Genomic DNA, 23,656 nt, shown 5'->3' on the forward strand with positions numbered 1-23,656 from the left:
TTCATTTGCTCTTGAACTAAGTTCAATAATTTATAGAGTAAGTCATTCAAAGATTAATGCTCAGAAAGGAGGAAAATCACTATACCAGAGCAGAAACATATCATTTATGTATATTACACTGGGGCCATGTGAGCCTGCGTTTCCATTATAAAGCTGATTTTGCAAGTGTTTACAATATAGAGCACTAAAAGATTTGCTCTGGGCTAAAGTTTGGCATTTGTCTCAATTTCATGAGATTCCGAGTTTTATTTTCCTCTTTTACAAATGACAGCTCTGTGTGTGAGTGCGCCTGTTTAATGTTTGATATCATTTGGCAGCCCTGCTAATTCAAAAGTTCGTTTAGTTTAAAAGTAAGTTCGTGGCTGATGATTCTAGAATGTACTAAATTGCTGTTGATTCTGAAGCTTCTTAAAGATGGGTATGTAGTTGTAAAACCTGTTTGGAAAACACGATTCAAAGAAAGAACAGGAAAAAGGGGTGTTTGAAGGTCATGGAGCACCATTTGATTTGACAGCCACAAAGACAATAATAATAATGACACTTCATCAGGACAAGGCATCAACTAATCTAGCAGAGGAGTCATTAAAATTTGGCTCCCCCGGTTTGATCAGGATTCATAATTGTGTCAAAGCCATACTCAAGACACCCAATCTGCATACTAATCAGTTCAAATGTTGCTTCTGTAATAACATGGAAGCTGTTTTATATTCTATCTTGACCATGAACTTCTCCCAGTCAGTGGTTATTCTTTATACTGAGCATGAAGTGGACACTTAACAAATAGAGGTGGAATCGATGAAAGCCTGAGTGTGAGGAGTCATCATTTATTTTCTCATAGAGTCTAAAATGTAAATAATACTGCGAGGCCTTAGATAATTTTCAGCAATTGCATACCAGCCAACTAGTAGACTCAACAGGCGTCAGAGGCCTTCCCCATTTCAGATCAAGTCCTGTGTTCAGCTGCTTATCCCTGCTCCAGGTAATGCGTAAGCAAGAGAGGTTAACCTAGCTCGAGATATTCAGTAGAGATGAGGTGTGACTCCAGCTCTTCGGCCTCTGTTGAAGAACCCCCTGGCTGTGTCACATCATGGTGGATGGCACCTTAGCAGATGCTCCTGTGAGGCAGCAATTGCATAAGAGGGCAGGAAGCCAGGGACCTTGATCATTATATTCTTTAACAACTTTTTTTAAAATGATTTATTAATTTTTATTGAAAAGGCAGATATATAGAGAGGAGGCTAGACAGAGAAGATCTTCTGTCTGCTGATTCACTCCTCAAGTGGCCACAATGGCCAGTGCTGAGCTGATCCAAAACCAGGAACTGGGAGCCAGGAGCCCCCTCTAGGTCTCCCATTGGGCGCAGCATCCCAAGGCTATAGGGCATCCTCAGCTGCTTTCTCAGGCCACAAGCAGGGAGCTGGATGAGAAGCAGGGCCACTTGGACCAGAAACAGTGTCCATGTATGGGATCCTGTCATGTACAAAGCGAGGACTTTAGCCACTAGGCTACTGTGCCAGGCCCTTTAACAATCTGTTCTTTTGGGAGCTTACTCACTGTCAGGATTGGCATTAATACCTTCTGAGAGTGAGCTCTTAAGAGTCAGATTCCAACTCTTAAAGGTTCCTCTTCCTTTCTCCTTTCTTCCCTCCCTCTCTCCATCCTCCCTTCCTCCCTCCCTCCCTCCCTCCCTTCCTCTCTCCCTTCCTTCCTTCAGAATTACGGAGAAAGAGGAAGAGAGAGAGAGATCTTTTACATGCTGGTTCACTCCCCTGCTGTAGTATCAGCCAGGGCTGGGCCAGACTGAAGCCAGAAGCCAGAAGCTTCATCTGGGGCTCCCAGTGGGGTCGCACAAGCCAAGCACTTGGGAGGTATTCCCAGCGCATTAGCTGGGAGCGGAATCAGGAGTAAAGCAGCCAGGATGCAAACCGGCCCTATTTGGGATGCTGGAGCCACAGGTGACAGCTTTACTGGCTGTGCCATAACACCAGCCCCAGAAGTTCCACTTCTTAATACTGCAACACAGAGCTTTCAATACAAGATTTGGGGTTGGGGCAGGCAAATCACGTTTGAACCCTAGTAACCCATCTCAGGCAGTGTCAAGCTCAAACCTTCCATTGACATGATTCCTACATGTTTCCAATCATTGTGTTCCTGGATGCCTGGCTTTATTTGCTCTTTTTCTCTGAAATGCTGTTGAGCCCCCACCCCCCTCTTTCCTTTTAACTTTCCTTTCATGAGTCTAAGCACTGCAGACCAAGCCAGAGTCAGTCAGGGCTGGCTCCTAAGCCAGCTGTCTAGCCTGCAGCAGTACAAACCCCAGACAAGGGATGGCACTTGCACAGCGTGGTTCCTCTGACAGCCACTTCAGCTACATGCAGCACCCTGGGGTGACAGTGCAAATGTAGAGCCCCTCAGGAATCTGTAACAAGCACCCCCCAGGATTACAATGCTGCAAGTTTTAGAACCATTGTGGCAGGGGTCTCAGAGTGTATGTGTGAGTGCAGCGAGCACAGGGAATTCCACACGCCTCAGCAGCCTGTTGCAAAGCTGGCTAGGCTAGAGAGTAAGGTTAGTGGGCTTGGAGCTCTGGGGAAGCTTTGGGTCAAGTGTCAAGCATGGTGAAATGGGTTATGGGATACAACGATTCTCTTCCCCACTGTGGCCAGGCTAGCTTCAGGATGAGTCCTGCACGCACAAGGCCGCACTTCTGTTGGAATTTTGCAGTTACATTTTCATAAGAAGTTTCATCAAGAGTTAATCAAATAAATGCTGTTGGGTGCTTGAAATGGGAGTTGCTGGGTTTAAGTGATTGCAAGAAGTTTTACCACTTAGTTGTGTGAGTAAACTATCTTGTTAGGAATAACCAATAAGAACTTTAAGATGCCATCCTTATACACCTGTGGCTAGGTTAGCTGATGTGCTTCAAGCATGTAATGTGATCTTTTTTTTATACTGACTCAACATTCATTTACTATTCCCAACAATATTCTGATTTTATTTTATCCTCATTAATTTTTTTTTTTCCCAATGGCAGAGCCATAGAGAGGGACAAAGATCTTCCATTTGCTGTTTCACTCCCCATGTGGCTGCAATGACCAGTGGCTGGGGCAGCCCTCGGAGCCCAGCACTGCATCACAGTTGTCAGTGCTTGGTCCATCTGCTGCTGCCTTCCCAGATGCATTAGCAGGACGCCAGATCGGAAGCAGAGCGGCCAGGACTCAGACCAGCTCTCGAAAGATGTGGTGGCAGTGTTGCGGGGGCTTGCTTCCACACCACCACAGCACTGGCTCCCCTACGTATGCAAGACTTGTTTTCCACCTGAGTCTCCCTGTCGCCACCGAGCTCTCCTCCTTGGTGACCACCACAGCCTCAGGGACAGTGGACTGGGCAGCCCTCTGCTCTCTTTTCCCTGGAAGCCATTACATGTCTGTGTGTTCCTTCCTCTCCCTGGGTAAACATTCCCTCTTCTGCTAGCTGATGCCCCTCATCTGACACCTCTTCCACACGCCTAGCTCATCAGTGTGTTCTGAGTTCCATGATTCCTGGCAAAGGTGGCATTCAGAGCTAAGCAGAATTACCCAGGGGCCACCACCTCGTGGCAGAACTAAAGGAATATTGCACCTGACATATAGATGTGGCATGCAAATAATTTCCATGAGTGACAGACCACAGGAGCCCCTAGAATGGAAGTCTGATGTGGGCATGGGCTGTTCTTTCATTGTGTTAGCCTTATTGATTAGAAGAGTGCTTAGCCCAAGGTATTTGCTGAAAAATATATTTTTAGGCTTCGGGAATGAGTAGATGAAAGCAGAGATGGGGAGAAACAGGGCAATGCTTGTCAGTCACATGTAGAGGAAGGAGGGCAACAGAGCACTTGGGCGAAATACAGGACTTGATTCCAAAGGTCTGGGTGGAGTTCAAGGCTACATCTATAAGAGACTCCCAGGGTGTGCTGATCGGCACACAAGCCACACCTTGAATAGAAAGGGTGGCATGTCTGTTTCCAGCAGATGGGTGTGACAGTAGTGATGGGATGGACAGGCTGCAACTTCATTATGTCTTAGAGTCAAAAAGGAACATAGCATATAATCAAACCTTCCATTTGCCGTTCTTATTATTGGAGAAACTAAGCGAAACTGAGGTATGCAGTCACTGTGGCAGCCTCCTGGTGCTCCAGTCAGTACCTGTAACCTGGGGGTGTGTTCCCGGCACCTGGCAGGCAAAGGAGCGCCAAGGATTTGGATTAGATGAATGCAGGAGTGGGATGGAAAGAGAGGCAGTGCCTCCTGGTAGCTGGTGTAAAGGCAGCAAGAGGTTTCCTAAAGCAGGGTTGAGTTTCAGATCCTGGCAGATGAACAGGTGCTTTTCTGTCCTGCTCCCCTCCCCACTCACCACAGGAGAGAAGCCAGACAAAAGGGGAGCTGGCTTCCAGGCACCAGTGAGGGTTACAAAGCAAGGTGTTTCAGCTTGTCCAGATGCGCACTACAGTGGTCTTATGTGGCTTCTTGTGTTAATGGCAGCTCATCTAGTGGGACCCTGGGAAGGCAGACTCCCCTGGGGCAGACTATGCTAGCCTGGAAGGGAGAGGATTCCTATCAACCAGCAGGACCCGGAGGCAAAGCTGGAATTCTGATGACTGTGCAAAGAGTTCAGCTATTTCATCTCTTCTAGTGAACATAACGGTACCGTGCTACTAGAATTTGATAGCTGGAACTCACTTGTAATAAAAAGGAAAGTAAATAATAGCCAAGGACAGGCAGTGTACAAGGTGACAGGCATAACTTTAAGTAAAACTCATCTGCAGGTTTCTCTCTGTTACTTGCTTAGTTTAAGGACCTGGGGTTGTGTGTAGGAGCAGGGGTTCCTTAGGATATTTTTCTCACTAGAAGATACTACACTTTTAGTGTCATAGAAAGTGACAGAAGCCATACAAACAGCCTTTTTTCCCCCTAATTTTTTGCTTTGAATATTTGAAAGGCAGAGTGAGTGAGAGAGAGAAAACCTTCCATCAGTACCCAGATGGCCACCGTGCTCGAGGCTGGAGCAGACTAAAGCAAGCCTGGAAGTCCATTCGAGTCTCATACCTGGAAGGGCAGGAACCCAAGTACTGGGCCCTCTTCTACTGCTTTCCCAGGTCCATTAGCAGGGAGCAGCTAGCACTCAAACTGGTACTCATGAGATGTAGATGACACAGGTGGCAGCTTAGTTTACTGTGAGCCACCCCTCATCCCCGGCATAAGTTTTTCAGAAACTACCCCCAGCCAGGACAGCATGGCACCTTCCTTTAAAGGGGGCATCAGAAAGCTACTGCACTTTGCTGAGCTGGCAGGCTCCTCTTGCTTCCGGCTCCTCCCCCTTCCTGTAGGAGTGTGGAGGAGGAGAACTTGGCCCCAGGTGGAGCTGTGGGCGCCTGCCTGATGGGGGGAGGCTTATGCATCCTGCTTTTCCAGCTGGAAAGTTCATTTGGCTGGGGATCCTGGCAAGCCCGTGGGTGGGACAAGTGTGGATTTCTGCAAGAAGCTGGAAACAAAGTTGGAATGGGATGGGTGCAAGATTTGTTTCCCAGGACCTTATTCTGTCCTTGGTAGGTTTTTGACCCTGGTGGATTGCAAATAGGTTGCGGCTTCTGAAAGCAAAATAGAATATTGGGTTTAGAGCTTTTAATCCTCCGTTTGTTCCATCTATGCCCCCCCTCCCTTTTTTGGAATGGTAGGGGTGTGTGTGTGTGTGTGTGATACAAGTACAGGCAGATAGAGGCACACATGTGGAACACATAGGCTTTGGTTTAACAAGCATTATTTCAGTGTGAAATGCTTGTTTTGGTTTTGCTTCTCTGTTCAGAATAATAAACATTTAGGAAAATTATTGTTTCCTCAAATTGTCCAAGTTGACAGGGCATGGAAGTGAGGTTTGTCCCCAGTAGTTATTATTATTATTTTTAATCTAATTGGTTTGTAAAAAGCATTGCATTCTTTTTTAATTTTGAATTTTATGGGACAATTCCATGAGGTCTTGGATTCCTTCCCCTCTTCCCCTTTCCCCTCCCCGCAACTGCTACTCCCTGTATTATTACGTCAGTACAGCTCTTGATAAGCAGTCCTAAGTCCATCGGTCTGTTATTTAAGTGTGTCCTGATATTGCAGGTGTAAACAGTGCCAGCATCTTGCAATGCATTTTTACGCTGTGTTTTTTAAAATCCTCTTTCAGCCAAAGTATGAAGTGAGATGATTTTAATACAGGACTCTCAGGTGCTCACAGACTGCTTGCATGCCCATTTTCCTGTGACACTTGTTTTAAAGATTTTGTTGTCTCAAGAAAATGTCTTAATAAGGAGCATGGCTTAAGAGAAATTGGGTCTCAGTATTTCTTGGGTCATTTTGGTTTAACTGTTGCAATACAAATTGACCACCTATCTAATTTTATTTCTGGGACACATGTTTTCAAAAGCTATAAAGTATATACATGCTCAAAAATTATGTTAAAATTGAGGAACATATTAGTCTTTGTAGAAATTAGCTTGATGTGTTAAGAGTCCTTTTAGATATTTTCCCATATACTTACAGTCTTACATTTGTAGATAACTTAAAGGCATATATAACGTATATATGTATGTATATTTTTTTACTTTCTAATAAGGAATTATTTTTTTATTGGAGCTACAGATACGTAGAGATAAGGAGATAGAGAAAGATCTTCTGTTTGCTGCTTCACTCCCCAAGTAGCTGCAGTGGAGTGAAGCTGAGCTGATCCGAAGCCAGGAGCCAGGAGCTTCTGGGTCTCTCATGGCAGTGTAAGGTCACCTTGGGTCATCTTCTGCTGCTCTCCTAGGCCACAACCTGGGAACTGGATAGGAGGTGGAGCAGCCAGGACCGGAAATGTGCCCATACTGTGTCCTGTGCTTGTAAGACAAGGATTTAGCTATGGGCCTATAGCACCAGCCCTGGAGATCGGGATTGCGGGCCGATCTTTCATATTCAGTAAACAACAAAGAAAGTAATACAGTAACATGTGCTTCTCAGGAATGCAGAAGAAAAGTGTAGGCAGTTGATGTTAACCTTTTGTGAAGAACTTCCAGAACTTTCCTCTGCAGACAGACAAGCATATGCACTCGAGGATATTGCCTGCCTACACACGACCACATGCATGTATGCATGTTGGCATGTTTATGGTCTGATGTCATTTTCACTGTTACTGTTTTTATTAAGTTGGGGAAACTTCCTTGGAATCTGTGATGTCGTGACTAATACTTGTCCTTAATGACTTACTGAGGAATAATTCAGTTAATAGGTCAACTTTCATCATCTCCTTTTTAAAAAATTTTGTTTTAGAAAATTTCAGCTGAAGTCTACCCTCCTAACTAATGCAAGGATATTTTATAAAATCGACAGAAAATAAGATTAACAGATGCTTATTTTGGCTCAAAAGATTGAAATGCATGCGTATGAAGAATCCATAAAAACAGGTATGAAAAATGTACATTATGAAAAAACTATCAATTTAAAAACCTCTGTTAAGACTTATTCTTATTTGAAAGATTTAGGTCGAGTGAGATAGAGGACAAGATTTTCCAACTGCCAGTGGCTGGGCCAGGGTGAAGCCAGGACCCTGGATCCTCCATCCAGGCCTTCCATGCGGCTATCTCAGCCCTTGAAGTACTTGGCCATCTTCTACTGCTGTCCCAGGCACATTAGCAGCAAGCTGGATAGGGAGTGGAGCAGCTAAGACTCAAATTGGAACTTCAATGTAATACTAGCGTTGGAGGTGACAGATTAGCCCTCTGTGCCACAAGCCTAGACCTTCATTTAGAAACCTCATCTTCCCTAAACCGTTGGGAGACATTTCAGATGGGTTCAAGTTTGGCCAGCATTGTGTGGCTCTTCCAAGCAATTCTGGGTGCGCTAGCTGCATGCTGACTGCATCATGGGGCCGTACTGCCGAAATACTTTATCAAGTACAAAGTCAACGGGCAGCTCGCACTGAACAACGAAAAGGCTGATATAGTCACCCTTGGGAAACAGTACTCGGTATTTCCCAGTGAACTCCTTGGTTGCATGATGTGGAATGCGTTTCTTCATACTTCCCTACGGTATTTACCCGGATCTCTAAAGATCGTGAACCATTTTTGGTTTTGGTCAACACTGCGGAATGTCTTTCAGGCTGATTTTTGGTGATTGAGTCTTTTGCTCATTTGCTCAAGATTGAGCAGCATTTAAGACGTGAGAAACCTTTCTAGCCAGTCCTTACAACTAAACATTGTGCTATTTCATGATGTGGTAGCTAAGCTTTTCTTCTAAGTGAAATGGGGGTAGTCTTCAGGCCTGGCTAGAAGTATTGATGAGTCAGAATAGACCACAACTCAGTTGGAGCTGGGTAACAGTGTTTGTTCATTTTTCTGTCCTCTTTATTTTTGTGTGTTTGAGATTTCCTGTAGGCAAGTTTTTTCTTTTTAAAGATTTATTTCTTTTTATTGGAAAGTGAGATTTACAGAGAGAAGAAGAGACAGAAAGATCTTCCACCTGTTTGTTCACTCCCAAAGTGGCCACAACAGCCAGAGCTGAGGTGATCTGAAGCCAAGAGACAGGAATTTCTGCACCATCTTCTGTTGCTTTCCCAGGCCACTGGCAAGGAGCTGGATGGGAAGTGGAACAGCTGGGAAAGGAACTGGAGGCCCATGTGGGATCCTGGCACACGCAAGAATCATAGGCTACTGCGCTGGGCCCTCTGTAAACAAATTTGAAACAAGGGAAAGATAATCATTATAGCCTGAAATGCAATGATATTTTAGCCTGAAAGCAAAAGGTAAAGTTTGAAATATATTGCCCGATGTACTAGTTGAGTAAGCTTTGTTTAAAAAAAAAAAAGCCACAAAATGATCCTTATGGATGTTAGCATGAACACAAGGCCCCATGCCATTAAGAGAGTATCTATCCCCTTGGGATTCAGTGTGGTGAGCTTTCATTTCCAGTGCTGGCGGCAACTGGGCCTCCAAACGCAGTGGTGCGCTTGCACAAGGTGCCTGTGACCACTCACTGAGCGATTGGGTCGTGGGAGGCTGACTTCATTCCTGATCTGTGCTATGGCCAGTGATGCGGTCGTAACCCATCTCCTGCTCCGCGGAAGCCCAAGCAGCTCGTGCGGTCCTCCCGCTGCCACCCACACATGGGCGTTCCAGCTGAGGAAGCTTTCCCACCCACCTAGTCACTTCTAGTCTTTGGGGCTGCGCTCACCACGGAGCCCAGACGAGTCTTCCCTGCTGCCCCCTGTCGGAATCTCTGAGCATCACACCATGCTCCTTGGTCAATGCCCCTAGCATCTGATGATTGGTTATGCAGCATTCATAACTGAAACAGCGCGTTAGTGAGGGAGGCGAGGATCTTAACTTTGCAGTGACCCTTTCTTTCCATGATGTGTCCCACAGATTTGCGTGTACTCAGTGACAGTCTTCTGATGGCTTTCATGGGCTTCACTGTCGCCCTCAGCCTGGCGACCCCAAACCTGGAGTCATGTTGGAGGCTGTCGGTTGTTTTCTGAAGGCAGCCAGATGTGTTCACCTTGACCTCTGTGAGGACTCCCTCCATTGAGCTGGACTTCCGGAATCTGCCCCTTTCCCTCCGTGACACCCGGTGCAGTTGGGGGACAGAGCAGGGATCCACCTGATCCAGAGCCCGGACAAAACTGGGGTGGCATGGAGCCTTTGAAGTCTGAATCAATCATTGCTTCATTTAGTGTGGAAATTGTATCCTGTGTGGCTGCATGCTTCGCTGCCACTCCTGTCTGCCTCTTCCACACCTTTTCATTCTGTGTTGTGCTTTGAAAACACATCTAATTATTGTTTCACTAATAAACTGCTGTTAAGCACTTCTTTATATGTGAGCATGTACCTATTAAGATTTGCTTGGTATTGTATACGTAAGAGATTTTATCCAAGTATATAAATTAAAACATCTACTAGCTTTAATTCTGTTTGTGTTCCGTATCTCAGACTGAGTGGTGGCCCCACCAGCATTTGCTGTAACTGTATTTGTGCACCTGGAATATTCCCAGTATTCACAGTTGGATGACATAAAGTTTGTCCCTATTACTTTATAACACTCACGAATGTCTAGTGATGGAATTTGACCTATTCTTTATATTTTGTCTCCAATTATCACTACTTCCTAAACTTAGTAGGATATGTTGTGTAATGCTTTTACTTTAGAATATGATTGCTCTAAAAAATGTCTCTACATCATAACTGTAGCTTCTTTGCTTGAGGGACATAATTAATAGGACACGCTTTCAAACAATTACCGTGCTATAATAAAAAAAAATATCCATGGCACATATCACAGTACAAGATCTTTGGCTTAACATCAGTAAACCATTCCTCAAATGAACCATCTGCAGGAAAGCATTACCTGCCAGCGTTATTTAATGACACACTTTAATTCATGATGTATCCTATTGCACCCGCAGCAAATTCCTGAAAGTGGCTAAAACACAATGAAATGCTAATTAAAGTACCAAAGTAACATGCTAACGTGAAGTGTTGCTGGCCACCATGTGTTTGTTATGGCTGACATACAACTGACTTATTTGTGAGACCAGGTGTCTTTAAAGCAAACAAACAAAAAATAAGAAGGGTTTGTTTATTTGAAAGACAGGATGACCAAAAGAGACACACACACACACCCATCTCATCTGCTAGTTCATTTCCCAAATGACTGCAGCAGCCAAGCCCCGGACAGGCAGGTACAGGAGCCAGGGTTCCAGTACGATTTCCATCCTGTTTCCAATATGGAGGACAGGGACCCAGGCACCTGGATTGTCTTCTGCTGCCTTCCCAGATACAAGGAGGTGCATCAGAAAGTGTAGCTGGGACTCGAACTGGCACTCTGACATGGGGTGTTGGTGACACAGCCATTCAGATAGCTTGTCCACAGTCCTTGTGTTCTCACACTTACTTATTCTGACAGCTCTTCTTCCATTGGCACACACATCTGAGCACGTTAGAACTTCCGACAGGGAACGCCACTGTCAGGGAATAGTCAGCCAGACTCCAGTGGGTTGCAGTCAGTCCAGTGTCCTAATGATGGGGAAACTGAGTCCAGAGAACTATTTTAACTGTGAGTACTTGTCATTGGAATATTTTCTTCTGCAATGAAATCAGCTGTCTCGTGCAGGGAAGTTTGGAAAATAGTTTAATTTTATGAGACCTGAGTTTCTTCATTTTCCCAGAAAAATCTCTGTCTGCCGTCTCCTCCCACGAGCCAGCCTAGCTGCTCATAGGCCCCCACCCCAGCCCCCCAGGCTCTGCTTTCACGTTTGTGTGTCTTTTCTGCTGTGTGCCACGCTTTGGAGTGTCATTAAGCCCGCATCTGTTCTGTTTTAGGAGAAACCCGATGCCAGTCCCACGTCACTTCAGCTGCGCTCCCAGATCGAAGTAAGCACCATCTCTCTCCTCTATTTTTGCATCTGCCTGTCTTTCTTTTTTTTTAAGTGGTATTTTGTACAAATCCCACGAAGCCCGTCGCTCAGCCTGCACTGACACTTCTCTCTGCATCTTCTCTCGTAGGAATCACTCGGCTTCTCTAGTGCCGTGTCAACACCCGAAGTGGAAAGAAAGTAAGTCCCCTTCCCTCTGGCCAGCACCCGTGTGGTCAAAGGTGCCAGGCCGGTCCACGCGGATGGAATTCAAACCGGGGATCCTGTGCGTAGGTGCTGTGGAGTGTGTGATGTCATTTTCCCGCGTGGGCTGCGTGTGTGTGTGTGTGTGTGTGTGTCTGTGTGTGTGTGTGTGTTTCTAGGTGGGTAACAGAGTGTGTCATGCAATGCAGTTGATAATGCCTAGAGCTTCAGTAAATCATTCTTGATCTCTCACCATGTATTATAAAGGAACCCAAAGTAAATAGCCGGGAGCGAATCTAGAGAGAAGGACCCGGTGGGCACCTTGACCGAGGTTGGCTTTCATGCTTCCTGTTAATTATTGCTGGGAAAGAAAGTCATAAGAAGCTAAGACACAAAAATAAAATACATTTCTGGCGAAAACAGTGATCCAAAAACCTTCCCCGACACCACATTTTGGTCAGTGACCCTAAAACAAGGATAAATGCATGTGTCAGGAGCTGGAAAATGCGCCCTGCTTTTCCTGTGAAGAAAGTCTTTCTGCTCACCTGCCCAAACTTAGGCCCTGTAATTTGTGCTCTCATGGAAGATAATTCTATGCCTTATCTGGTGTTTCCAGAATTTCTTTTAGGTAATTCCCCTGCCTACCAGTTCCCAAAATAAGAACAAAACAGTTCCTTGTTTGCCCTACCACCCTACGCATTTCTACTTTATTCCACTCCAGTCATGCTAGAATGTTCTATTTGTGATCGGCTGAGGTGAAGAAATTTAAAGAAAGTCTACCTCTCTCTGAACAGCCACTTCCTCTGGCCCAGAGTCCCTGGCAGTGTTCCCTGCCAAGAAAGGCAGAGGCGTGGCTCAGGAATGAGGTATTTCTGGAATGCGCAGCACACGTTGTGAGAGCGTGTGTGCGCCTCACGGGCAGCTCTCCTAATCCATGCACGTGTGTGTGCGCGCGTGCAGTGGGCACGGAGCCTGCTCGGCCAGTCCTGCCTCTCTGTCTGGTCTGCGGCAGCCCAGGAAAACCCAGGCTGTCGCCGCCTCACGATCAGAGGCAGAAGTGCACACCCGGGGATTCCCATTCCACTCAGAACTGTAGGAAACGTGGAGGTGGAGAGAGGTGAAGGGTTGAGGTTGACTTTGAACTTGGAGGTTCTGTGGCGGTGGTGAGACACCCTGAGTGAATGAGCTGTGGCTTCCTCTGAGCTGGTTTCCCTGGGCAGGGAGTGTGATTCAGGCCGAGAGCTCAGGTACGTTCCAGCTTCCTGTGATGCCTTCAGGAAACCAGAAATGCCTGGCCTTCCTCCTCACAGGAAGTGACTCATGAGATTTGTACAGGCTTTCCTTGGGCTGGGAAGGCCCTGTGCCCTGCAATTATGGGCAGTCATGCTTTCCGTGTTTATAGCCTTTCCTTGGTAAAATGTAGTGTGTCTCCTGTGGCCAGCAGAAAGACTCGTGGCCTCCTCTGACGTGGACAGATGTTGGCAAGAGGCACACAAGTACACACACACACACACACACACGTACACAACACACACACGCCCTGCTAGCGAACAACCGTCTCAATTTCCAAAACTGCTGTTTGCTTCTGTACTTTTAAATATTCAAATGTATGTGTTTCCAAACAATTTGAAAGTTATTTTTTTAAATTCTATTTTAGATGACGTTTACATAGTCGATCAGGGTGGGACGGATCCAGGGTTCGGGAGAAGTGGATGTGATCATGGTTTCCAAACTTTCCATTTCTTCCCAGCTCTTGGGGGAGAGGCCATACCCAGCCTCCCAACCATCCCAGTACCCAAGGATGGGGAAAGACCACCCAGCATCAACCCAGGATCACAATGTGGGGCATGCTCCCAAGGTTTTAAAACTCTTTATCCTTTATCTCCCCCTTTGTAAGCTATGGTATTCTGTTTCAAAAATTTGTTTTTTTCTGGCATATGCTCTTTTAAAAAAAAAAAAACAAAATTTATCTTTGGAAAACACTGATTATTTTAAAAATTTTTTCTTTACTTTTGAAGTTTATAGCAAGAGAAGGAGGGACAACGGAAAGAAGAGAGAGAGAGAAAAAACAGAGACAAACTTGCATCTTCTGGTTCACCCAAATGGCCAAGCCTGGGTTGGGCTAGGCCAACACCGAGAGCCACCAGCTCCATCTGGGGCTTCTGCACGACTGACAGGGTCCCAGTTACTTAGGTCATCTGCTCCTGCTTTCCCAGATGCGTTAGCAGGGAACTGGATGAAAAGTGGAAGAGCTGGATTTAAAGGGAAGCTTGCATTGCAGGTGGTAGTTTTTAGCCAGTGTAGCACAATGACAGCGCCATTGAAACACTTGTTCAAAACTTATTTATTTGGAAAACTTTTAAACAGAAATGTCACAAGAATTGTGTAGTGAACTTGTATATAACTTTGTCTTCAACTCACAGATGTTTGACTTTCGCATACTCTTCCTGTGTCTTCCACATACGTCACCCCTACTTGTTATCGCCACTACGTTTGGGAGCAAGTTGTAGACATTCCGCTCACTGGTATCGATGCATCATTGAGTATTTCCTAAGGACCTAGCTGTTCCTTAGAGAACCATGGTGTAATTACCCAGGATAGAATATGTATCAATAGCTATTTTTAAGATCTCACATTGAGATTTCTCTGTCCGGGTTAGGCACTCTTGCCTGGCACGTTTCAGAACCAGTGTAGGACCCATGTGTGGTGTTAACATGGTGTCCTGTTTGGTCTGAGCAGTTGCTGCAGCTGCTGTAACGTTGACTTTGCTCTCCAGTGCAGTGTGGTTGCTTGGCAGTCCTTCCTTCTCGTTTCCCCTGAGGACCCCGCGGCAGGAGGCCCCCGTGCCCCTCTGCTCCATGATGGGGGCTATTCGTTTTGACCATTTGGTGAATGTCACACCTGCCAGGTTTCCTCTGAGAAATCCCAATTTGTCCTTTTGTAGTGAAGGAATATTCTGTGTGGAGATCAGCTGAGCCGGTGTAAAAATTCTTGCTCTGTATCTGACTGCAACTGCCTGGTTTTGGATTCTTTTAGTGTTTCTTCTCTAAATCATTTATTACTGACAGGATTGGGATGCTGTGTGTTACATCTTCTAAAAGTTTATATTAAGTGGGTTTGGTACAATGGTGACATTGTCCTTGAAAAAGCACATGCTTTCAAATGGAAAAATTCCAATCTTTTTCTCTTCAGAATGCTGGATAGTAGCGTTCCCACTGACTAATCAGTTCCTGGTGGCCTGGCACACCAATTGGTTGTGTCTGGTTAGTGTCTGTGAAGTGTCTGCCAAGCAAAATATCCTTGTGATTCGAGAGTGGTGTTTCATGGGTAGAATTTTTCTGCTGCTTTGTTCAAAAGGCAAGATTTCTTAAGTGAAGAAAAGTAGACAAGACCAAGACCCACGCAGCCCAGCCTGGGAGGGAGAGGGCGGGAAGCTACAGACCGCCCCCTCTGACCTGAGCAGCTGGCCCGTGACTCCCACCTTCCAGACCACAGCCCTCCCCGGTTGGCTCTGGGACTCCAGCCTGCTCGCCTCCCCTGCTCCCTTCTAGTACCTGTTTTGATGGAGCTACCTGGCATGAATTAGGATACAAATGGTGCTTTGCAAAAAAGATAAGGCGTTTCTCACAGTGTTTTAACAGGCGTTAAAGTCATAAAGGAAGTTAGCTGTAATTCAAAGATGCAATGAGTCTCTTGTGAGAGACAAGGGAGAGAATTCTTTTTTATTATCTGTTAGAGGTGTATGTATTAATTTGAAAGGGAGAATTACAGAGAGTAAAAGAGAGGCTGGGAGGAGTGTGTACCTGCTGCTTTATTTTCCAAATGGCTGCCAACAGCTGGAGCTAAGTCAGGCCATAGCCAGGAACCAGGGGCTTCTTCTGGTCTCCCATGTGGGCTAGCAGGGGCTTGACCACACAGGCCGCCTTCCCTGCTTTCCAAGGTGTATTTAGCAGGGAGCTGGATCAGAAGTAGAGCAGCTGGAGCTTGAACTGTTGCCCACCCAAATGGAATGCCAATGTCTCAAGCTGCAGCTTTACCCACTATACCCAGGAAGGGAGACTTCTGATATCCTGGTCATTGCTCCCCTCCTGCATCCATAGGCAGGCACATAGATGTTTGGATGGGTGGGTAGACAGATATACAGATACTTGGATGTAGGTAGAGAGGAGATGGTCGCATGTATGGGTGAATGATGCGTGTGGGGGTGGGTAGGTAAGAGCAGATTGTCCCCATCCCCTTACCGTTTGACACGGTCACCATTCATCTTTATTTTTCTTAGAAACTGTCTGGTCATCTATATACTTTCACCAAAAATATAAGAGGAGACCAAGGGAGCTTTTTTTTGAGCCTCTCGATTTTCTGTGTTTACATTGCTGAAGGATCAGGCTGTGTGCTTGATCACACGGATCTTGCACTTGTCTCAAATAGCTGGGAAGGTGATATTAGCGTAACTTCTTGTTCACCACTGCTCTTAGGAATCTTGAAGAAACAAGACTTTCTTTTTATTGGAAAATAATCTTACAGCTGTATCTATGAGGAATGACTGTAGCTCTGGCTTAACGGAAAACCTGGCAAACAGTGACATCAACAAATGAGGGTTCATCAAACATTTGCTTGTTCCATGCAAAGGCCCAGGGCTGGCCCTCCACCTCCCGTGGGCCTTAGGAATCCCAGGCTGGATTTTTTCCTCTTTTCTAACTCCCCACTCCACTCCCATGACCTGAGTGTGGCTGCTCCATCTTCTGAGTGGGAAGAGAAGCAGGGTGAAGGAAGATGAGGCAACAGGACGTTAGGCTAAAACATATCATTTCCCAGACTTTCCTAGAAACCCTCTCTGCACCAATAAGTGAATACACGCGTCTCTTCCCACTGCAGCTGTTCTCCACCTGCTTTGTGGGGGAGAGCATTCTCCTGGGTGCCGGGATAAAGTGATGAGCGGAACAGGTGGGAGCTGTGTGCAGCTTGCATTCGAAGGAAGGCTTCTGTCACTGGACAGACAAAAGTCAGACTTTGAAACAGCCGTAGGGAGGAGAGTTGGACCCAGAATTGGTCATTTGGCCACATAGCACTAAAGAAGCTTTGGAGAGTATTTTTAATCTGAGCACATTGTTGTTCTTGGTAAAATGTACATTCTTGCAGGAAACTGGGTAGGAAGCTGGCAGTATCATTCACGCAGGTCCATCTTTTATTGTGTGTGCATTTGCTTACATATCCACAGTGTATCTGTTTAAGCAACAAATAAGCTCCGTGTCAGGGTCATTTGGTCACTACTTTCTAGGTGGCCTGTCGTAGATTGATCCTGTGCTCGCTTTTCAGTATCAGTACTCAGTCTTTGTGGAGTGAGTACCCACAGACTGAACATTGGAATGAGCCTGGTAGGTACCAGGTACTGATCTGAGATGGATTTCCCCGGAGAGAGGCGCCCTGTGAGGCTCCCTGCGCTGTTAGTCCCACCTGCACAGGCTGCAAATGAAGCACAGCTACCAAGTGGCATGGCCCAGATTTGATCCCAGATAAGTCCCCACACCCTGCTAACCACTAGGCTATGATCCCAAGACACTTCATCCTGTGTTGCTTACACAAACACAGAGGTGAGGTGCGCATCAAGTTCATTAGCATTAAGCCAGTAGCAGCAGTTAAAACCTCTTTGGTGGTTCCTTTTGAAATAGGAGCAAGTCCTACTCCTGTGCAGAAATAAGCTGGATCTTAGCTATTTATTTGGTGAGGCAGTTAAGTCTAAAATAAATCTTGAAGTGTCACCTTAGCCCCTATTTATTACTCGTTTTCCCCTAAGTCTTTCACAGGAGTTGAAAATTCACTGATTTAGTTTCACTTACTTTCTTTACTGTGACTCTACTTGAACTACTTTATGGTAGAAAAAGTCCAAAAATATATAGGATGCAGGAAGGGGAAGATAAATCAAAGGAAGGCAAGCTGATAGGGCAGTGGAAACGCATGGCATACAAGTCTGGGCAAGCATTTCCTCCGTATGCCCAGCGCCACACTCTGAGGTTTGTTTCTTTCAGCAAGTGGATTGTTCTTTGGGTGGCGTGCACACCCCATCTCTCCCCCTAAAAAATCTCTCCGTGCACTGCCTCTCCCTACTCTGATGTCAGGAGAGGAGCACTCGCATGTGAACTTGTCCCAGACTCTTAACTCCTTGTCTTGCTGCTCCCTGGACTGTTTGCTGCTCTGACCTTGCCCCCCTCTCTCTCCTGGGGACCCTACCCCTGCAGTAGTCGGCTCCTTACCCACCTGTCCCCCCTTTACTTCCTCACTCTTTCATTGTCCCCCCCCACCCCCATCCCACCTGCTGCACAAGCTGTGTTCAACTTTAAAAACATTCGGCCCTACCGTTGACTCCTCCCAGAAGTTATCCCTGGTCCAGAATGGGGTGAAGTGGGTATTTCTGTGTAGTGGGTACTGTGTCAGCTCATGTCTAATTGTATGTCATTGTAATAGTAACTCACACAAGTACTGTTTTTGAAAGTCATTGGCTTCCCTAAGGTCTCCTAACTGAAGACAACAGCCTCTGAGCCGCCAGGGTGTCATTAGCCTTGGGTGAAGATGCTGTGCCTGGTACTAGACTCCGAGCTGAAATCTAGACGCCCCTTCTTACCAGCTCTGCAACTTTTGGGCAAGCTGCTGGCTCTTGCTGTCTATAATTTTCACAACTATAAAATGAGGATAATGATTATAGCACTTGCATCACTTAGCTATCTGGCATGTAGTAAGTGCTCGGTAATCTTGTGCGTTATCCGTGTCTTTCCCGTCTGGCTCAGGTTCATGCCTTAGCCTGTAGCTCTGGTTCTCTGCGCCCTCTTCCAGTCCCTTGTGAAGCAGCTGGGTCATGAATTCTGAGGCTGAGAGCTCCCTTCTCCTCTTGGGGTTTTCCTCCGTGTCCAAGGATGGTGTTTTTCAGGGGCAGCCGATTGTTGAGTGCTTGTCTGACATTCGTGGATTGCCCTCAGCTTTTTGAACTGTTATTCTCTGGGCTGGAATTTACACTGGTACAAAAGACCATCTTTGGTTTTTCCTGTGACCCAGCTCATGTCAGGGTTTCTCCAAACTGATACTGGGATGGTAAGAAGTATTCTCTGCTTGTTATTAAACATTAAGAAGCTCCTTGCCAGGAACACTGGGGGAATAGCAACCCCTATAAGCTTCTAAACCTATCTCGGAATCTGCCATCTGATTCTGTCGTATAGACTTGTTCAGTTCTTTTCTTGTTAAAAAACAAACAGCAGGTGGAAGGGGAAATCCCTGAGCCTCAGTTTTGTGGGAAACATGCTTCTATTTTATTTTACATGACAGCTTTATTGAAATAGAGTTCACATACCGTACGATTCACCCATTAAGATATATAGATTGTTGATTCTTTCGTATGTTCGGTTTTACAACCCACATTTTGCTGTGTATTGTCAATTCAGAATTCAGTGCTGTAGCCCTTAGTTGTCATCTCTCCAGATCCCCCCCTTTGCTCTCCTCCTGGGCAGCTGCTGGATCTCCTCTCTACCTCCCTCGCTTTGCCTGACCTGTGTATCTCATGTGATGAGCTGTTGTCATCTAATGTGATGTTGTCCAGGCACACGTTCTGTGTATCCTCTTTTTGCATGTATGCTGTTTGCCGCTTGGGAAGGAAGCTGTGTGAGCACCAGGGTGCTTCCATGTAAACCTCTGTTGTGGTTCTGTTGGCCCGCTTCCCCGAGTTTGCACAGTGCCCACATGGTACGTGTGCCCATTTCAAGTGTGCAGTTCAGATGTACTTGGCACTTCCCAGATGTGTACTACCCACGTGCTCCCATCCTTCAGAAGGAACCTTTGAAGAAGCAGCATTTGACTATCATTCCTTTAGTTAATGAAAACATAAACCATCTGTCCATCCACCATCTCTACTGATTTGCCTTTTCCAGACAGTTTATGTAAAGGATGGGAAGGTAGATTTTGGAAAGTTTGTTGTAATGTTTGCATCTAGGCTCTCTGAAATATATACGACAGATCATTATTCCCCCTCCCTCTTCTCCAGCAAGCTTAGCAGAGTGGTTTCCTGCCATCATGGGAACTTCTCACGGACATGGACCACCATGTGTGCTCACAGGCACTGTGACCCAGGTCCGTACCCCATCATAGCTGTGATCAGTGGATGCCATCCTGCTCTCAGATGAGGAGTAGCCCAGACCCTGAAGAGCCAGTAGGTTTGCTAGGAGATCCAGGTGAAGCCTTGGTCTCTGGAGCCGAGTCTGGTGCATACTGCCTGCTTCCACCTCTTGTGTGTGACAGGGCTGTGGGGCAGGGAGGACAGACAGGGCATGTGTGTGTGTGTGTCCATCCTCGGGTGTGTCCAGCCTGGATTCCATGGCCTTGGAGGTAGGGTGAGGAAGTCGCATGCCAGCGGGGGTGGAGGCTGACAGAGAGGGCTGCCATGCTGGAGCTGGTACAGGCTCCAGAGCTGCAGAGAACCTGGGCCTCAGCTCTGCCGTGTGTGGGCTTAGAACTATGCATTTAGATTCTCTAAACCTCAGGTTCCTCACTGATATAATGTGTCCTGTGAGCCCTCTTTCCAAGGGTGATTGGAAAATGCCCAGCTTTGTGCCACTTGGGACAGGACCTCACACACCACTCCCTCTCTCCGCCACCCCCTGGCATGGTGCAGGCAGGGGCAGTGAATCTGTGCATCCATCTTCTATCCCATCCCAAGGTGTCCTGCATGGAGCTCAGCAGGGACCAGGCTCACCTCCGATGTGCCCTTCAGCATGGCCTTCAAAGGGGAAGCTCGGAAAATAGCAGCCATTGTCACAGAGCCTGTGTGGTTGCTCTGTGTGACGGGCCAGCGTGTGTGTCCACACCTGTGTGCTTGCCGTCGCTTGGCCTGTTTGAGGGGTTCAGCATTCCAGAATGCAGGGACTGGGGTTGGGAGCAGCTGCGTCCGCATCCTCCCCGCAGCTGTTGCCAACCACAAGCCCTGTTGGCCCAGGCTGTGTGCTGCGGGGGGCCTCCAGCTGACCCAGCTGCAGCTTGAGCCGTCTGCCGCCTCTCTCAGTGGCTCTTGCTGCGGCTGCTGCAGCCCGGAGTTGTTTAGCACGCGGAGGTGGCTGCTGTTTGCCCAGTCTTTTGTGTAGGAGGTGGACAGAGTGTTGGCCAAAGGGCGGGGAAGATTGTGGGAGGATGGAAGGAAATAAACAGCATGCCTACCGTGACGGGAATAAGTGGGGGTTGGGCTGGGGAACACAGACCGACAGCTTTCTGACTGCTTCCTCTGTATTTGATTACTTCTGCTCATCAATCTGTGTTGCACTTGGTGCTTTATAGTTAAGGAAAGCAAGGTTTAGCACAGTGAAATGACTTGGGGGGGCCTCAAAGCTTGGGTGAGGCAGAGGTGAATTTGAAAGCCGGGTTTGTGCAGGATAAGGCTGCTGATCACATCTTCCAGGAAGACAGTCAGAGGTCAGTGCACTTTGGAGAAACTAACATTCTAGGCTAGTCAGTGATTGGAAATTAGCTTAAGATATTCATCAGGCTCCTACCATATGATGAGCATGGCAGACCCTTGCAGAGTGACTAGGATTGGAAGGGTGACTGTCCTTAGCATTGGCAGAATGTGAGAGAAAGGGGAGAAGCCAAAGGGTGGGGCAATGCAGGAGAAGGATAGGGGATCCCTGTTAGGGGAGGGTGGTGTTAGGGCTGAGGATCCTGGAATTTGAGCTGCACTTGAGGCTCCTCTAGAGAAGTTAAGGTAGATAAGGACTTTGTGAGGCAGGTTACGTGGCTCAGTTGGGGCTGTTCTGGGTCAGGTGGCAACTGACGCTAGCAGGGCAGTGCTGTTAGGAATGTGGCTGAGTGAATGTGACATGGGGAGAGTCGAGGCTGCTGCTCAGCCACCAGCATGGGCTAATCCCGTGTCCTCACACCCCACCCTTGAGTGTGGAGGCTGCAGAAATGGGTGTCTCTCCAGCTCGGCGCACTGTGGCCTTGCAGCTGGCAGGGTCTCAAGACAACAAACACCCAGAAGGAGTCAGTGTGCAGCCAACTCAGCTGCTGCCCCACACCACCAAAGGTCCAGCAGTGACACATGCCAGCCACCTCGGGCCTTGTGCCTGTGTTGGCCTTGAAGCATGCAGAGGACATGGTGGTCGTCCTCTATGTTCTGCAGATCCCATAAAGGGTCTCTCATGGTCCCTGAGAACTATGCCAGGGAAGGCAGTTCTGGGAACCACAAGGTGAGCTGGATTGTCAGATTCCAAATCTGCGGCTGGTTCCTCAAGGAGTGAACACTGGCCTGACCTTGGGGGTGCTAGCAAAAAACCAAGAGGAGGTGAATTGCAGGTATGTGGGCTGTGAGCCCAGAGCTGCATGGGTTCATGGTGTGGTAGAGGTTACACCTGGCTTAGGAGCCAGTGAGTCTGTGTCAAGGGACGCCATTGTTAATGTGGGGCAGGCAGAAGGCCCTGCGAAGAGTCAGACGGCCACTGGTGGAGAGAGAAACGCTGAGAGTCTGACACTCACCTCGCCTTGAATTCTGCTTCCACTCTCTGAATCCTTTGCTCCACTGCCTAATTCTTTCATCAGATCTATGCGGAGCAAACATCCTGCCAGCCACAACCATGCAATGGTTAAGACTCAAGCCAGACCTTCATCCCTCCTCTGCAAGCTCTGCCCAGATGTGTATCACACTCAGGCCTGGCCACGGATTTGCTCGCTGTTGCTGTGTTCTTTCTTGAGATGCTTGCCTGTGGTGCCATTGCCAGAACTGGGGAGGGAATGGGGAAGGCAGGGAGATGGGACAAGTGATTCTAAGCACATCCACGCATCAGGCTTACCCACAGAACTGGTGGGAAAGACAGCCCCACAGGCTCCACCCCTGCCCATTGGACCTCATTCTGCAGGTATGACCCCAGAGATGTAAGTTTCCCAGGACAGTGCAGTGTCGTGAGTCTGAACCCAGGTTGTGCTGATTGCTCTTCCTTCATGACTCAGCACAGGCAGGCCTGGGGCCACTCAGCTGATCCTGGGAGAGGCCATTCATTGCAGGGCCCTAGGGGACCCTGCAGAGCTTCCTGGTGACTGTGGATGAAGCCACAGCATTGAGGGGGAGGGATATGCTGCTGGGACTGGGTGGGGCAGAGCAGGTAGGCTGGGCCGAGGGTGAATGATGATGGTGACAGAAGATGTTTGGGGATTAGCAACTGAGATTTTAGAGGCAGTAAAGCCATAGTACTCATAATACAGAAAGCCTATCCAACAGGAATGAATAGTTGGGGCTGAGGGGAGCCCCGGTTGCTGTGGCAGTGGTGCCATCATGTTGTTCGTGTTTGCTAGCAGGTGCACCCTTGACCCTGAGGAGTCAAGTCCTGATCATTACTGGACAGCTGGGTCACTTTGTATCTTGGAAGCAGAGGAAGGTTCCTTCCTCCCTGCCCACAGCTCCCCAGCTCCTCTGCTACCCCTGGGAACAGCTGACAGAGGAAAGCAGCTACCCCGGCCCCCCGGCCCTCCCCAGGATCCTCGGCTCAGCCTGCCCAAGGGGCCAGCGAGGCCAGCAGACTGAGCACTGAAGAAGAATCGCTGTTTGTTTCCACTGAGAAAGTTCTGCCTGCTTCTGCAGTCGTCACCATGGAAACGTTTGGAGGAGATAATTGAATGGCTCTTCTCGGCTCCCTTCCCCATCCTGAATCAGGGGCTGGTCAGGGCCAGCTCTTTGCAGTCTCCAGTTCATGTAGGTTCATGCAGATTGCCTAAGCGTGCTGACCAACAGCTGGCTTCTCTCTCTCTCTGTTGGCCTCTGCTAGGTTGTTAGCCCGATTTTCCCAGTGGAGGCCGCGGCAGCCCCCTTAACACCACCTTTTGACCTAGGCTTGCCTCCGCCAGAGGCCCCCCAGCTCCCTCCTGTCCTCAGCCATGCGGCTTTGAGAAAAAAGCCTTTCCTGTACCCAGGTTTATTCCACAAAATTTTCCACTTTGAAGTGGAAGTAGAAGCAAAGAATGATTTTCCTCCATCTGCAGACTAAAGAGCACCTGGGCAAAAGTGCAAAGAAAAGCATTTTATTTTTGG

At 47.5% G+C, this 23,656-nt stretch overlaps 1 protein-coding gene across 1 annotated transcript in view; it reads left to right on the forward strand.

Moving 5' to 3' along the window:
* SASH1 (SAM and SH3 domain containing 1) overlaps positions 1-23,656 on the forward strand; it is a 174,636-nt gene that overhangs the window by 77,983 nt on the left and 72,997 nt on the right. The window contains exons 3-4 of the mRNA XM_040965460.1: positions 11,372-11,422; positions 11,555-11,604. Of these exons, the coding sequence (XP_040821394.1) occupies positions 11,372-11,422; positions 11,555-11,604 (101 nt within the window). The remainder of the gene's footprint in view (positions 1-11,371; positions 11,423-11,554; positions 11,605-23,656) is intronic.

The sequence above is a fragment of the Ochotona curzoniae genome, unplaced genomic scaffold (assembly GCF_017591425.1).
Source record: "Ochotona curzoniae isolate NIBS_2020 unplaced genomic scaffold, NIBS_Ocur_1.0 scaffold_3890, whole genome shotgun sequence".
In the NCBI taxonomy this organism is placed as follows: domain Eukaryota; kingdom Metazoa; phylum Chordata; class Mammalia; order Lagomorpha; family Ochotonidae; genus Ochotona; species Ochotona curzoniae.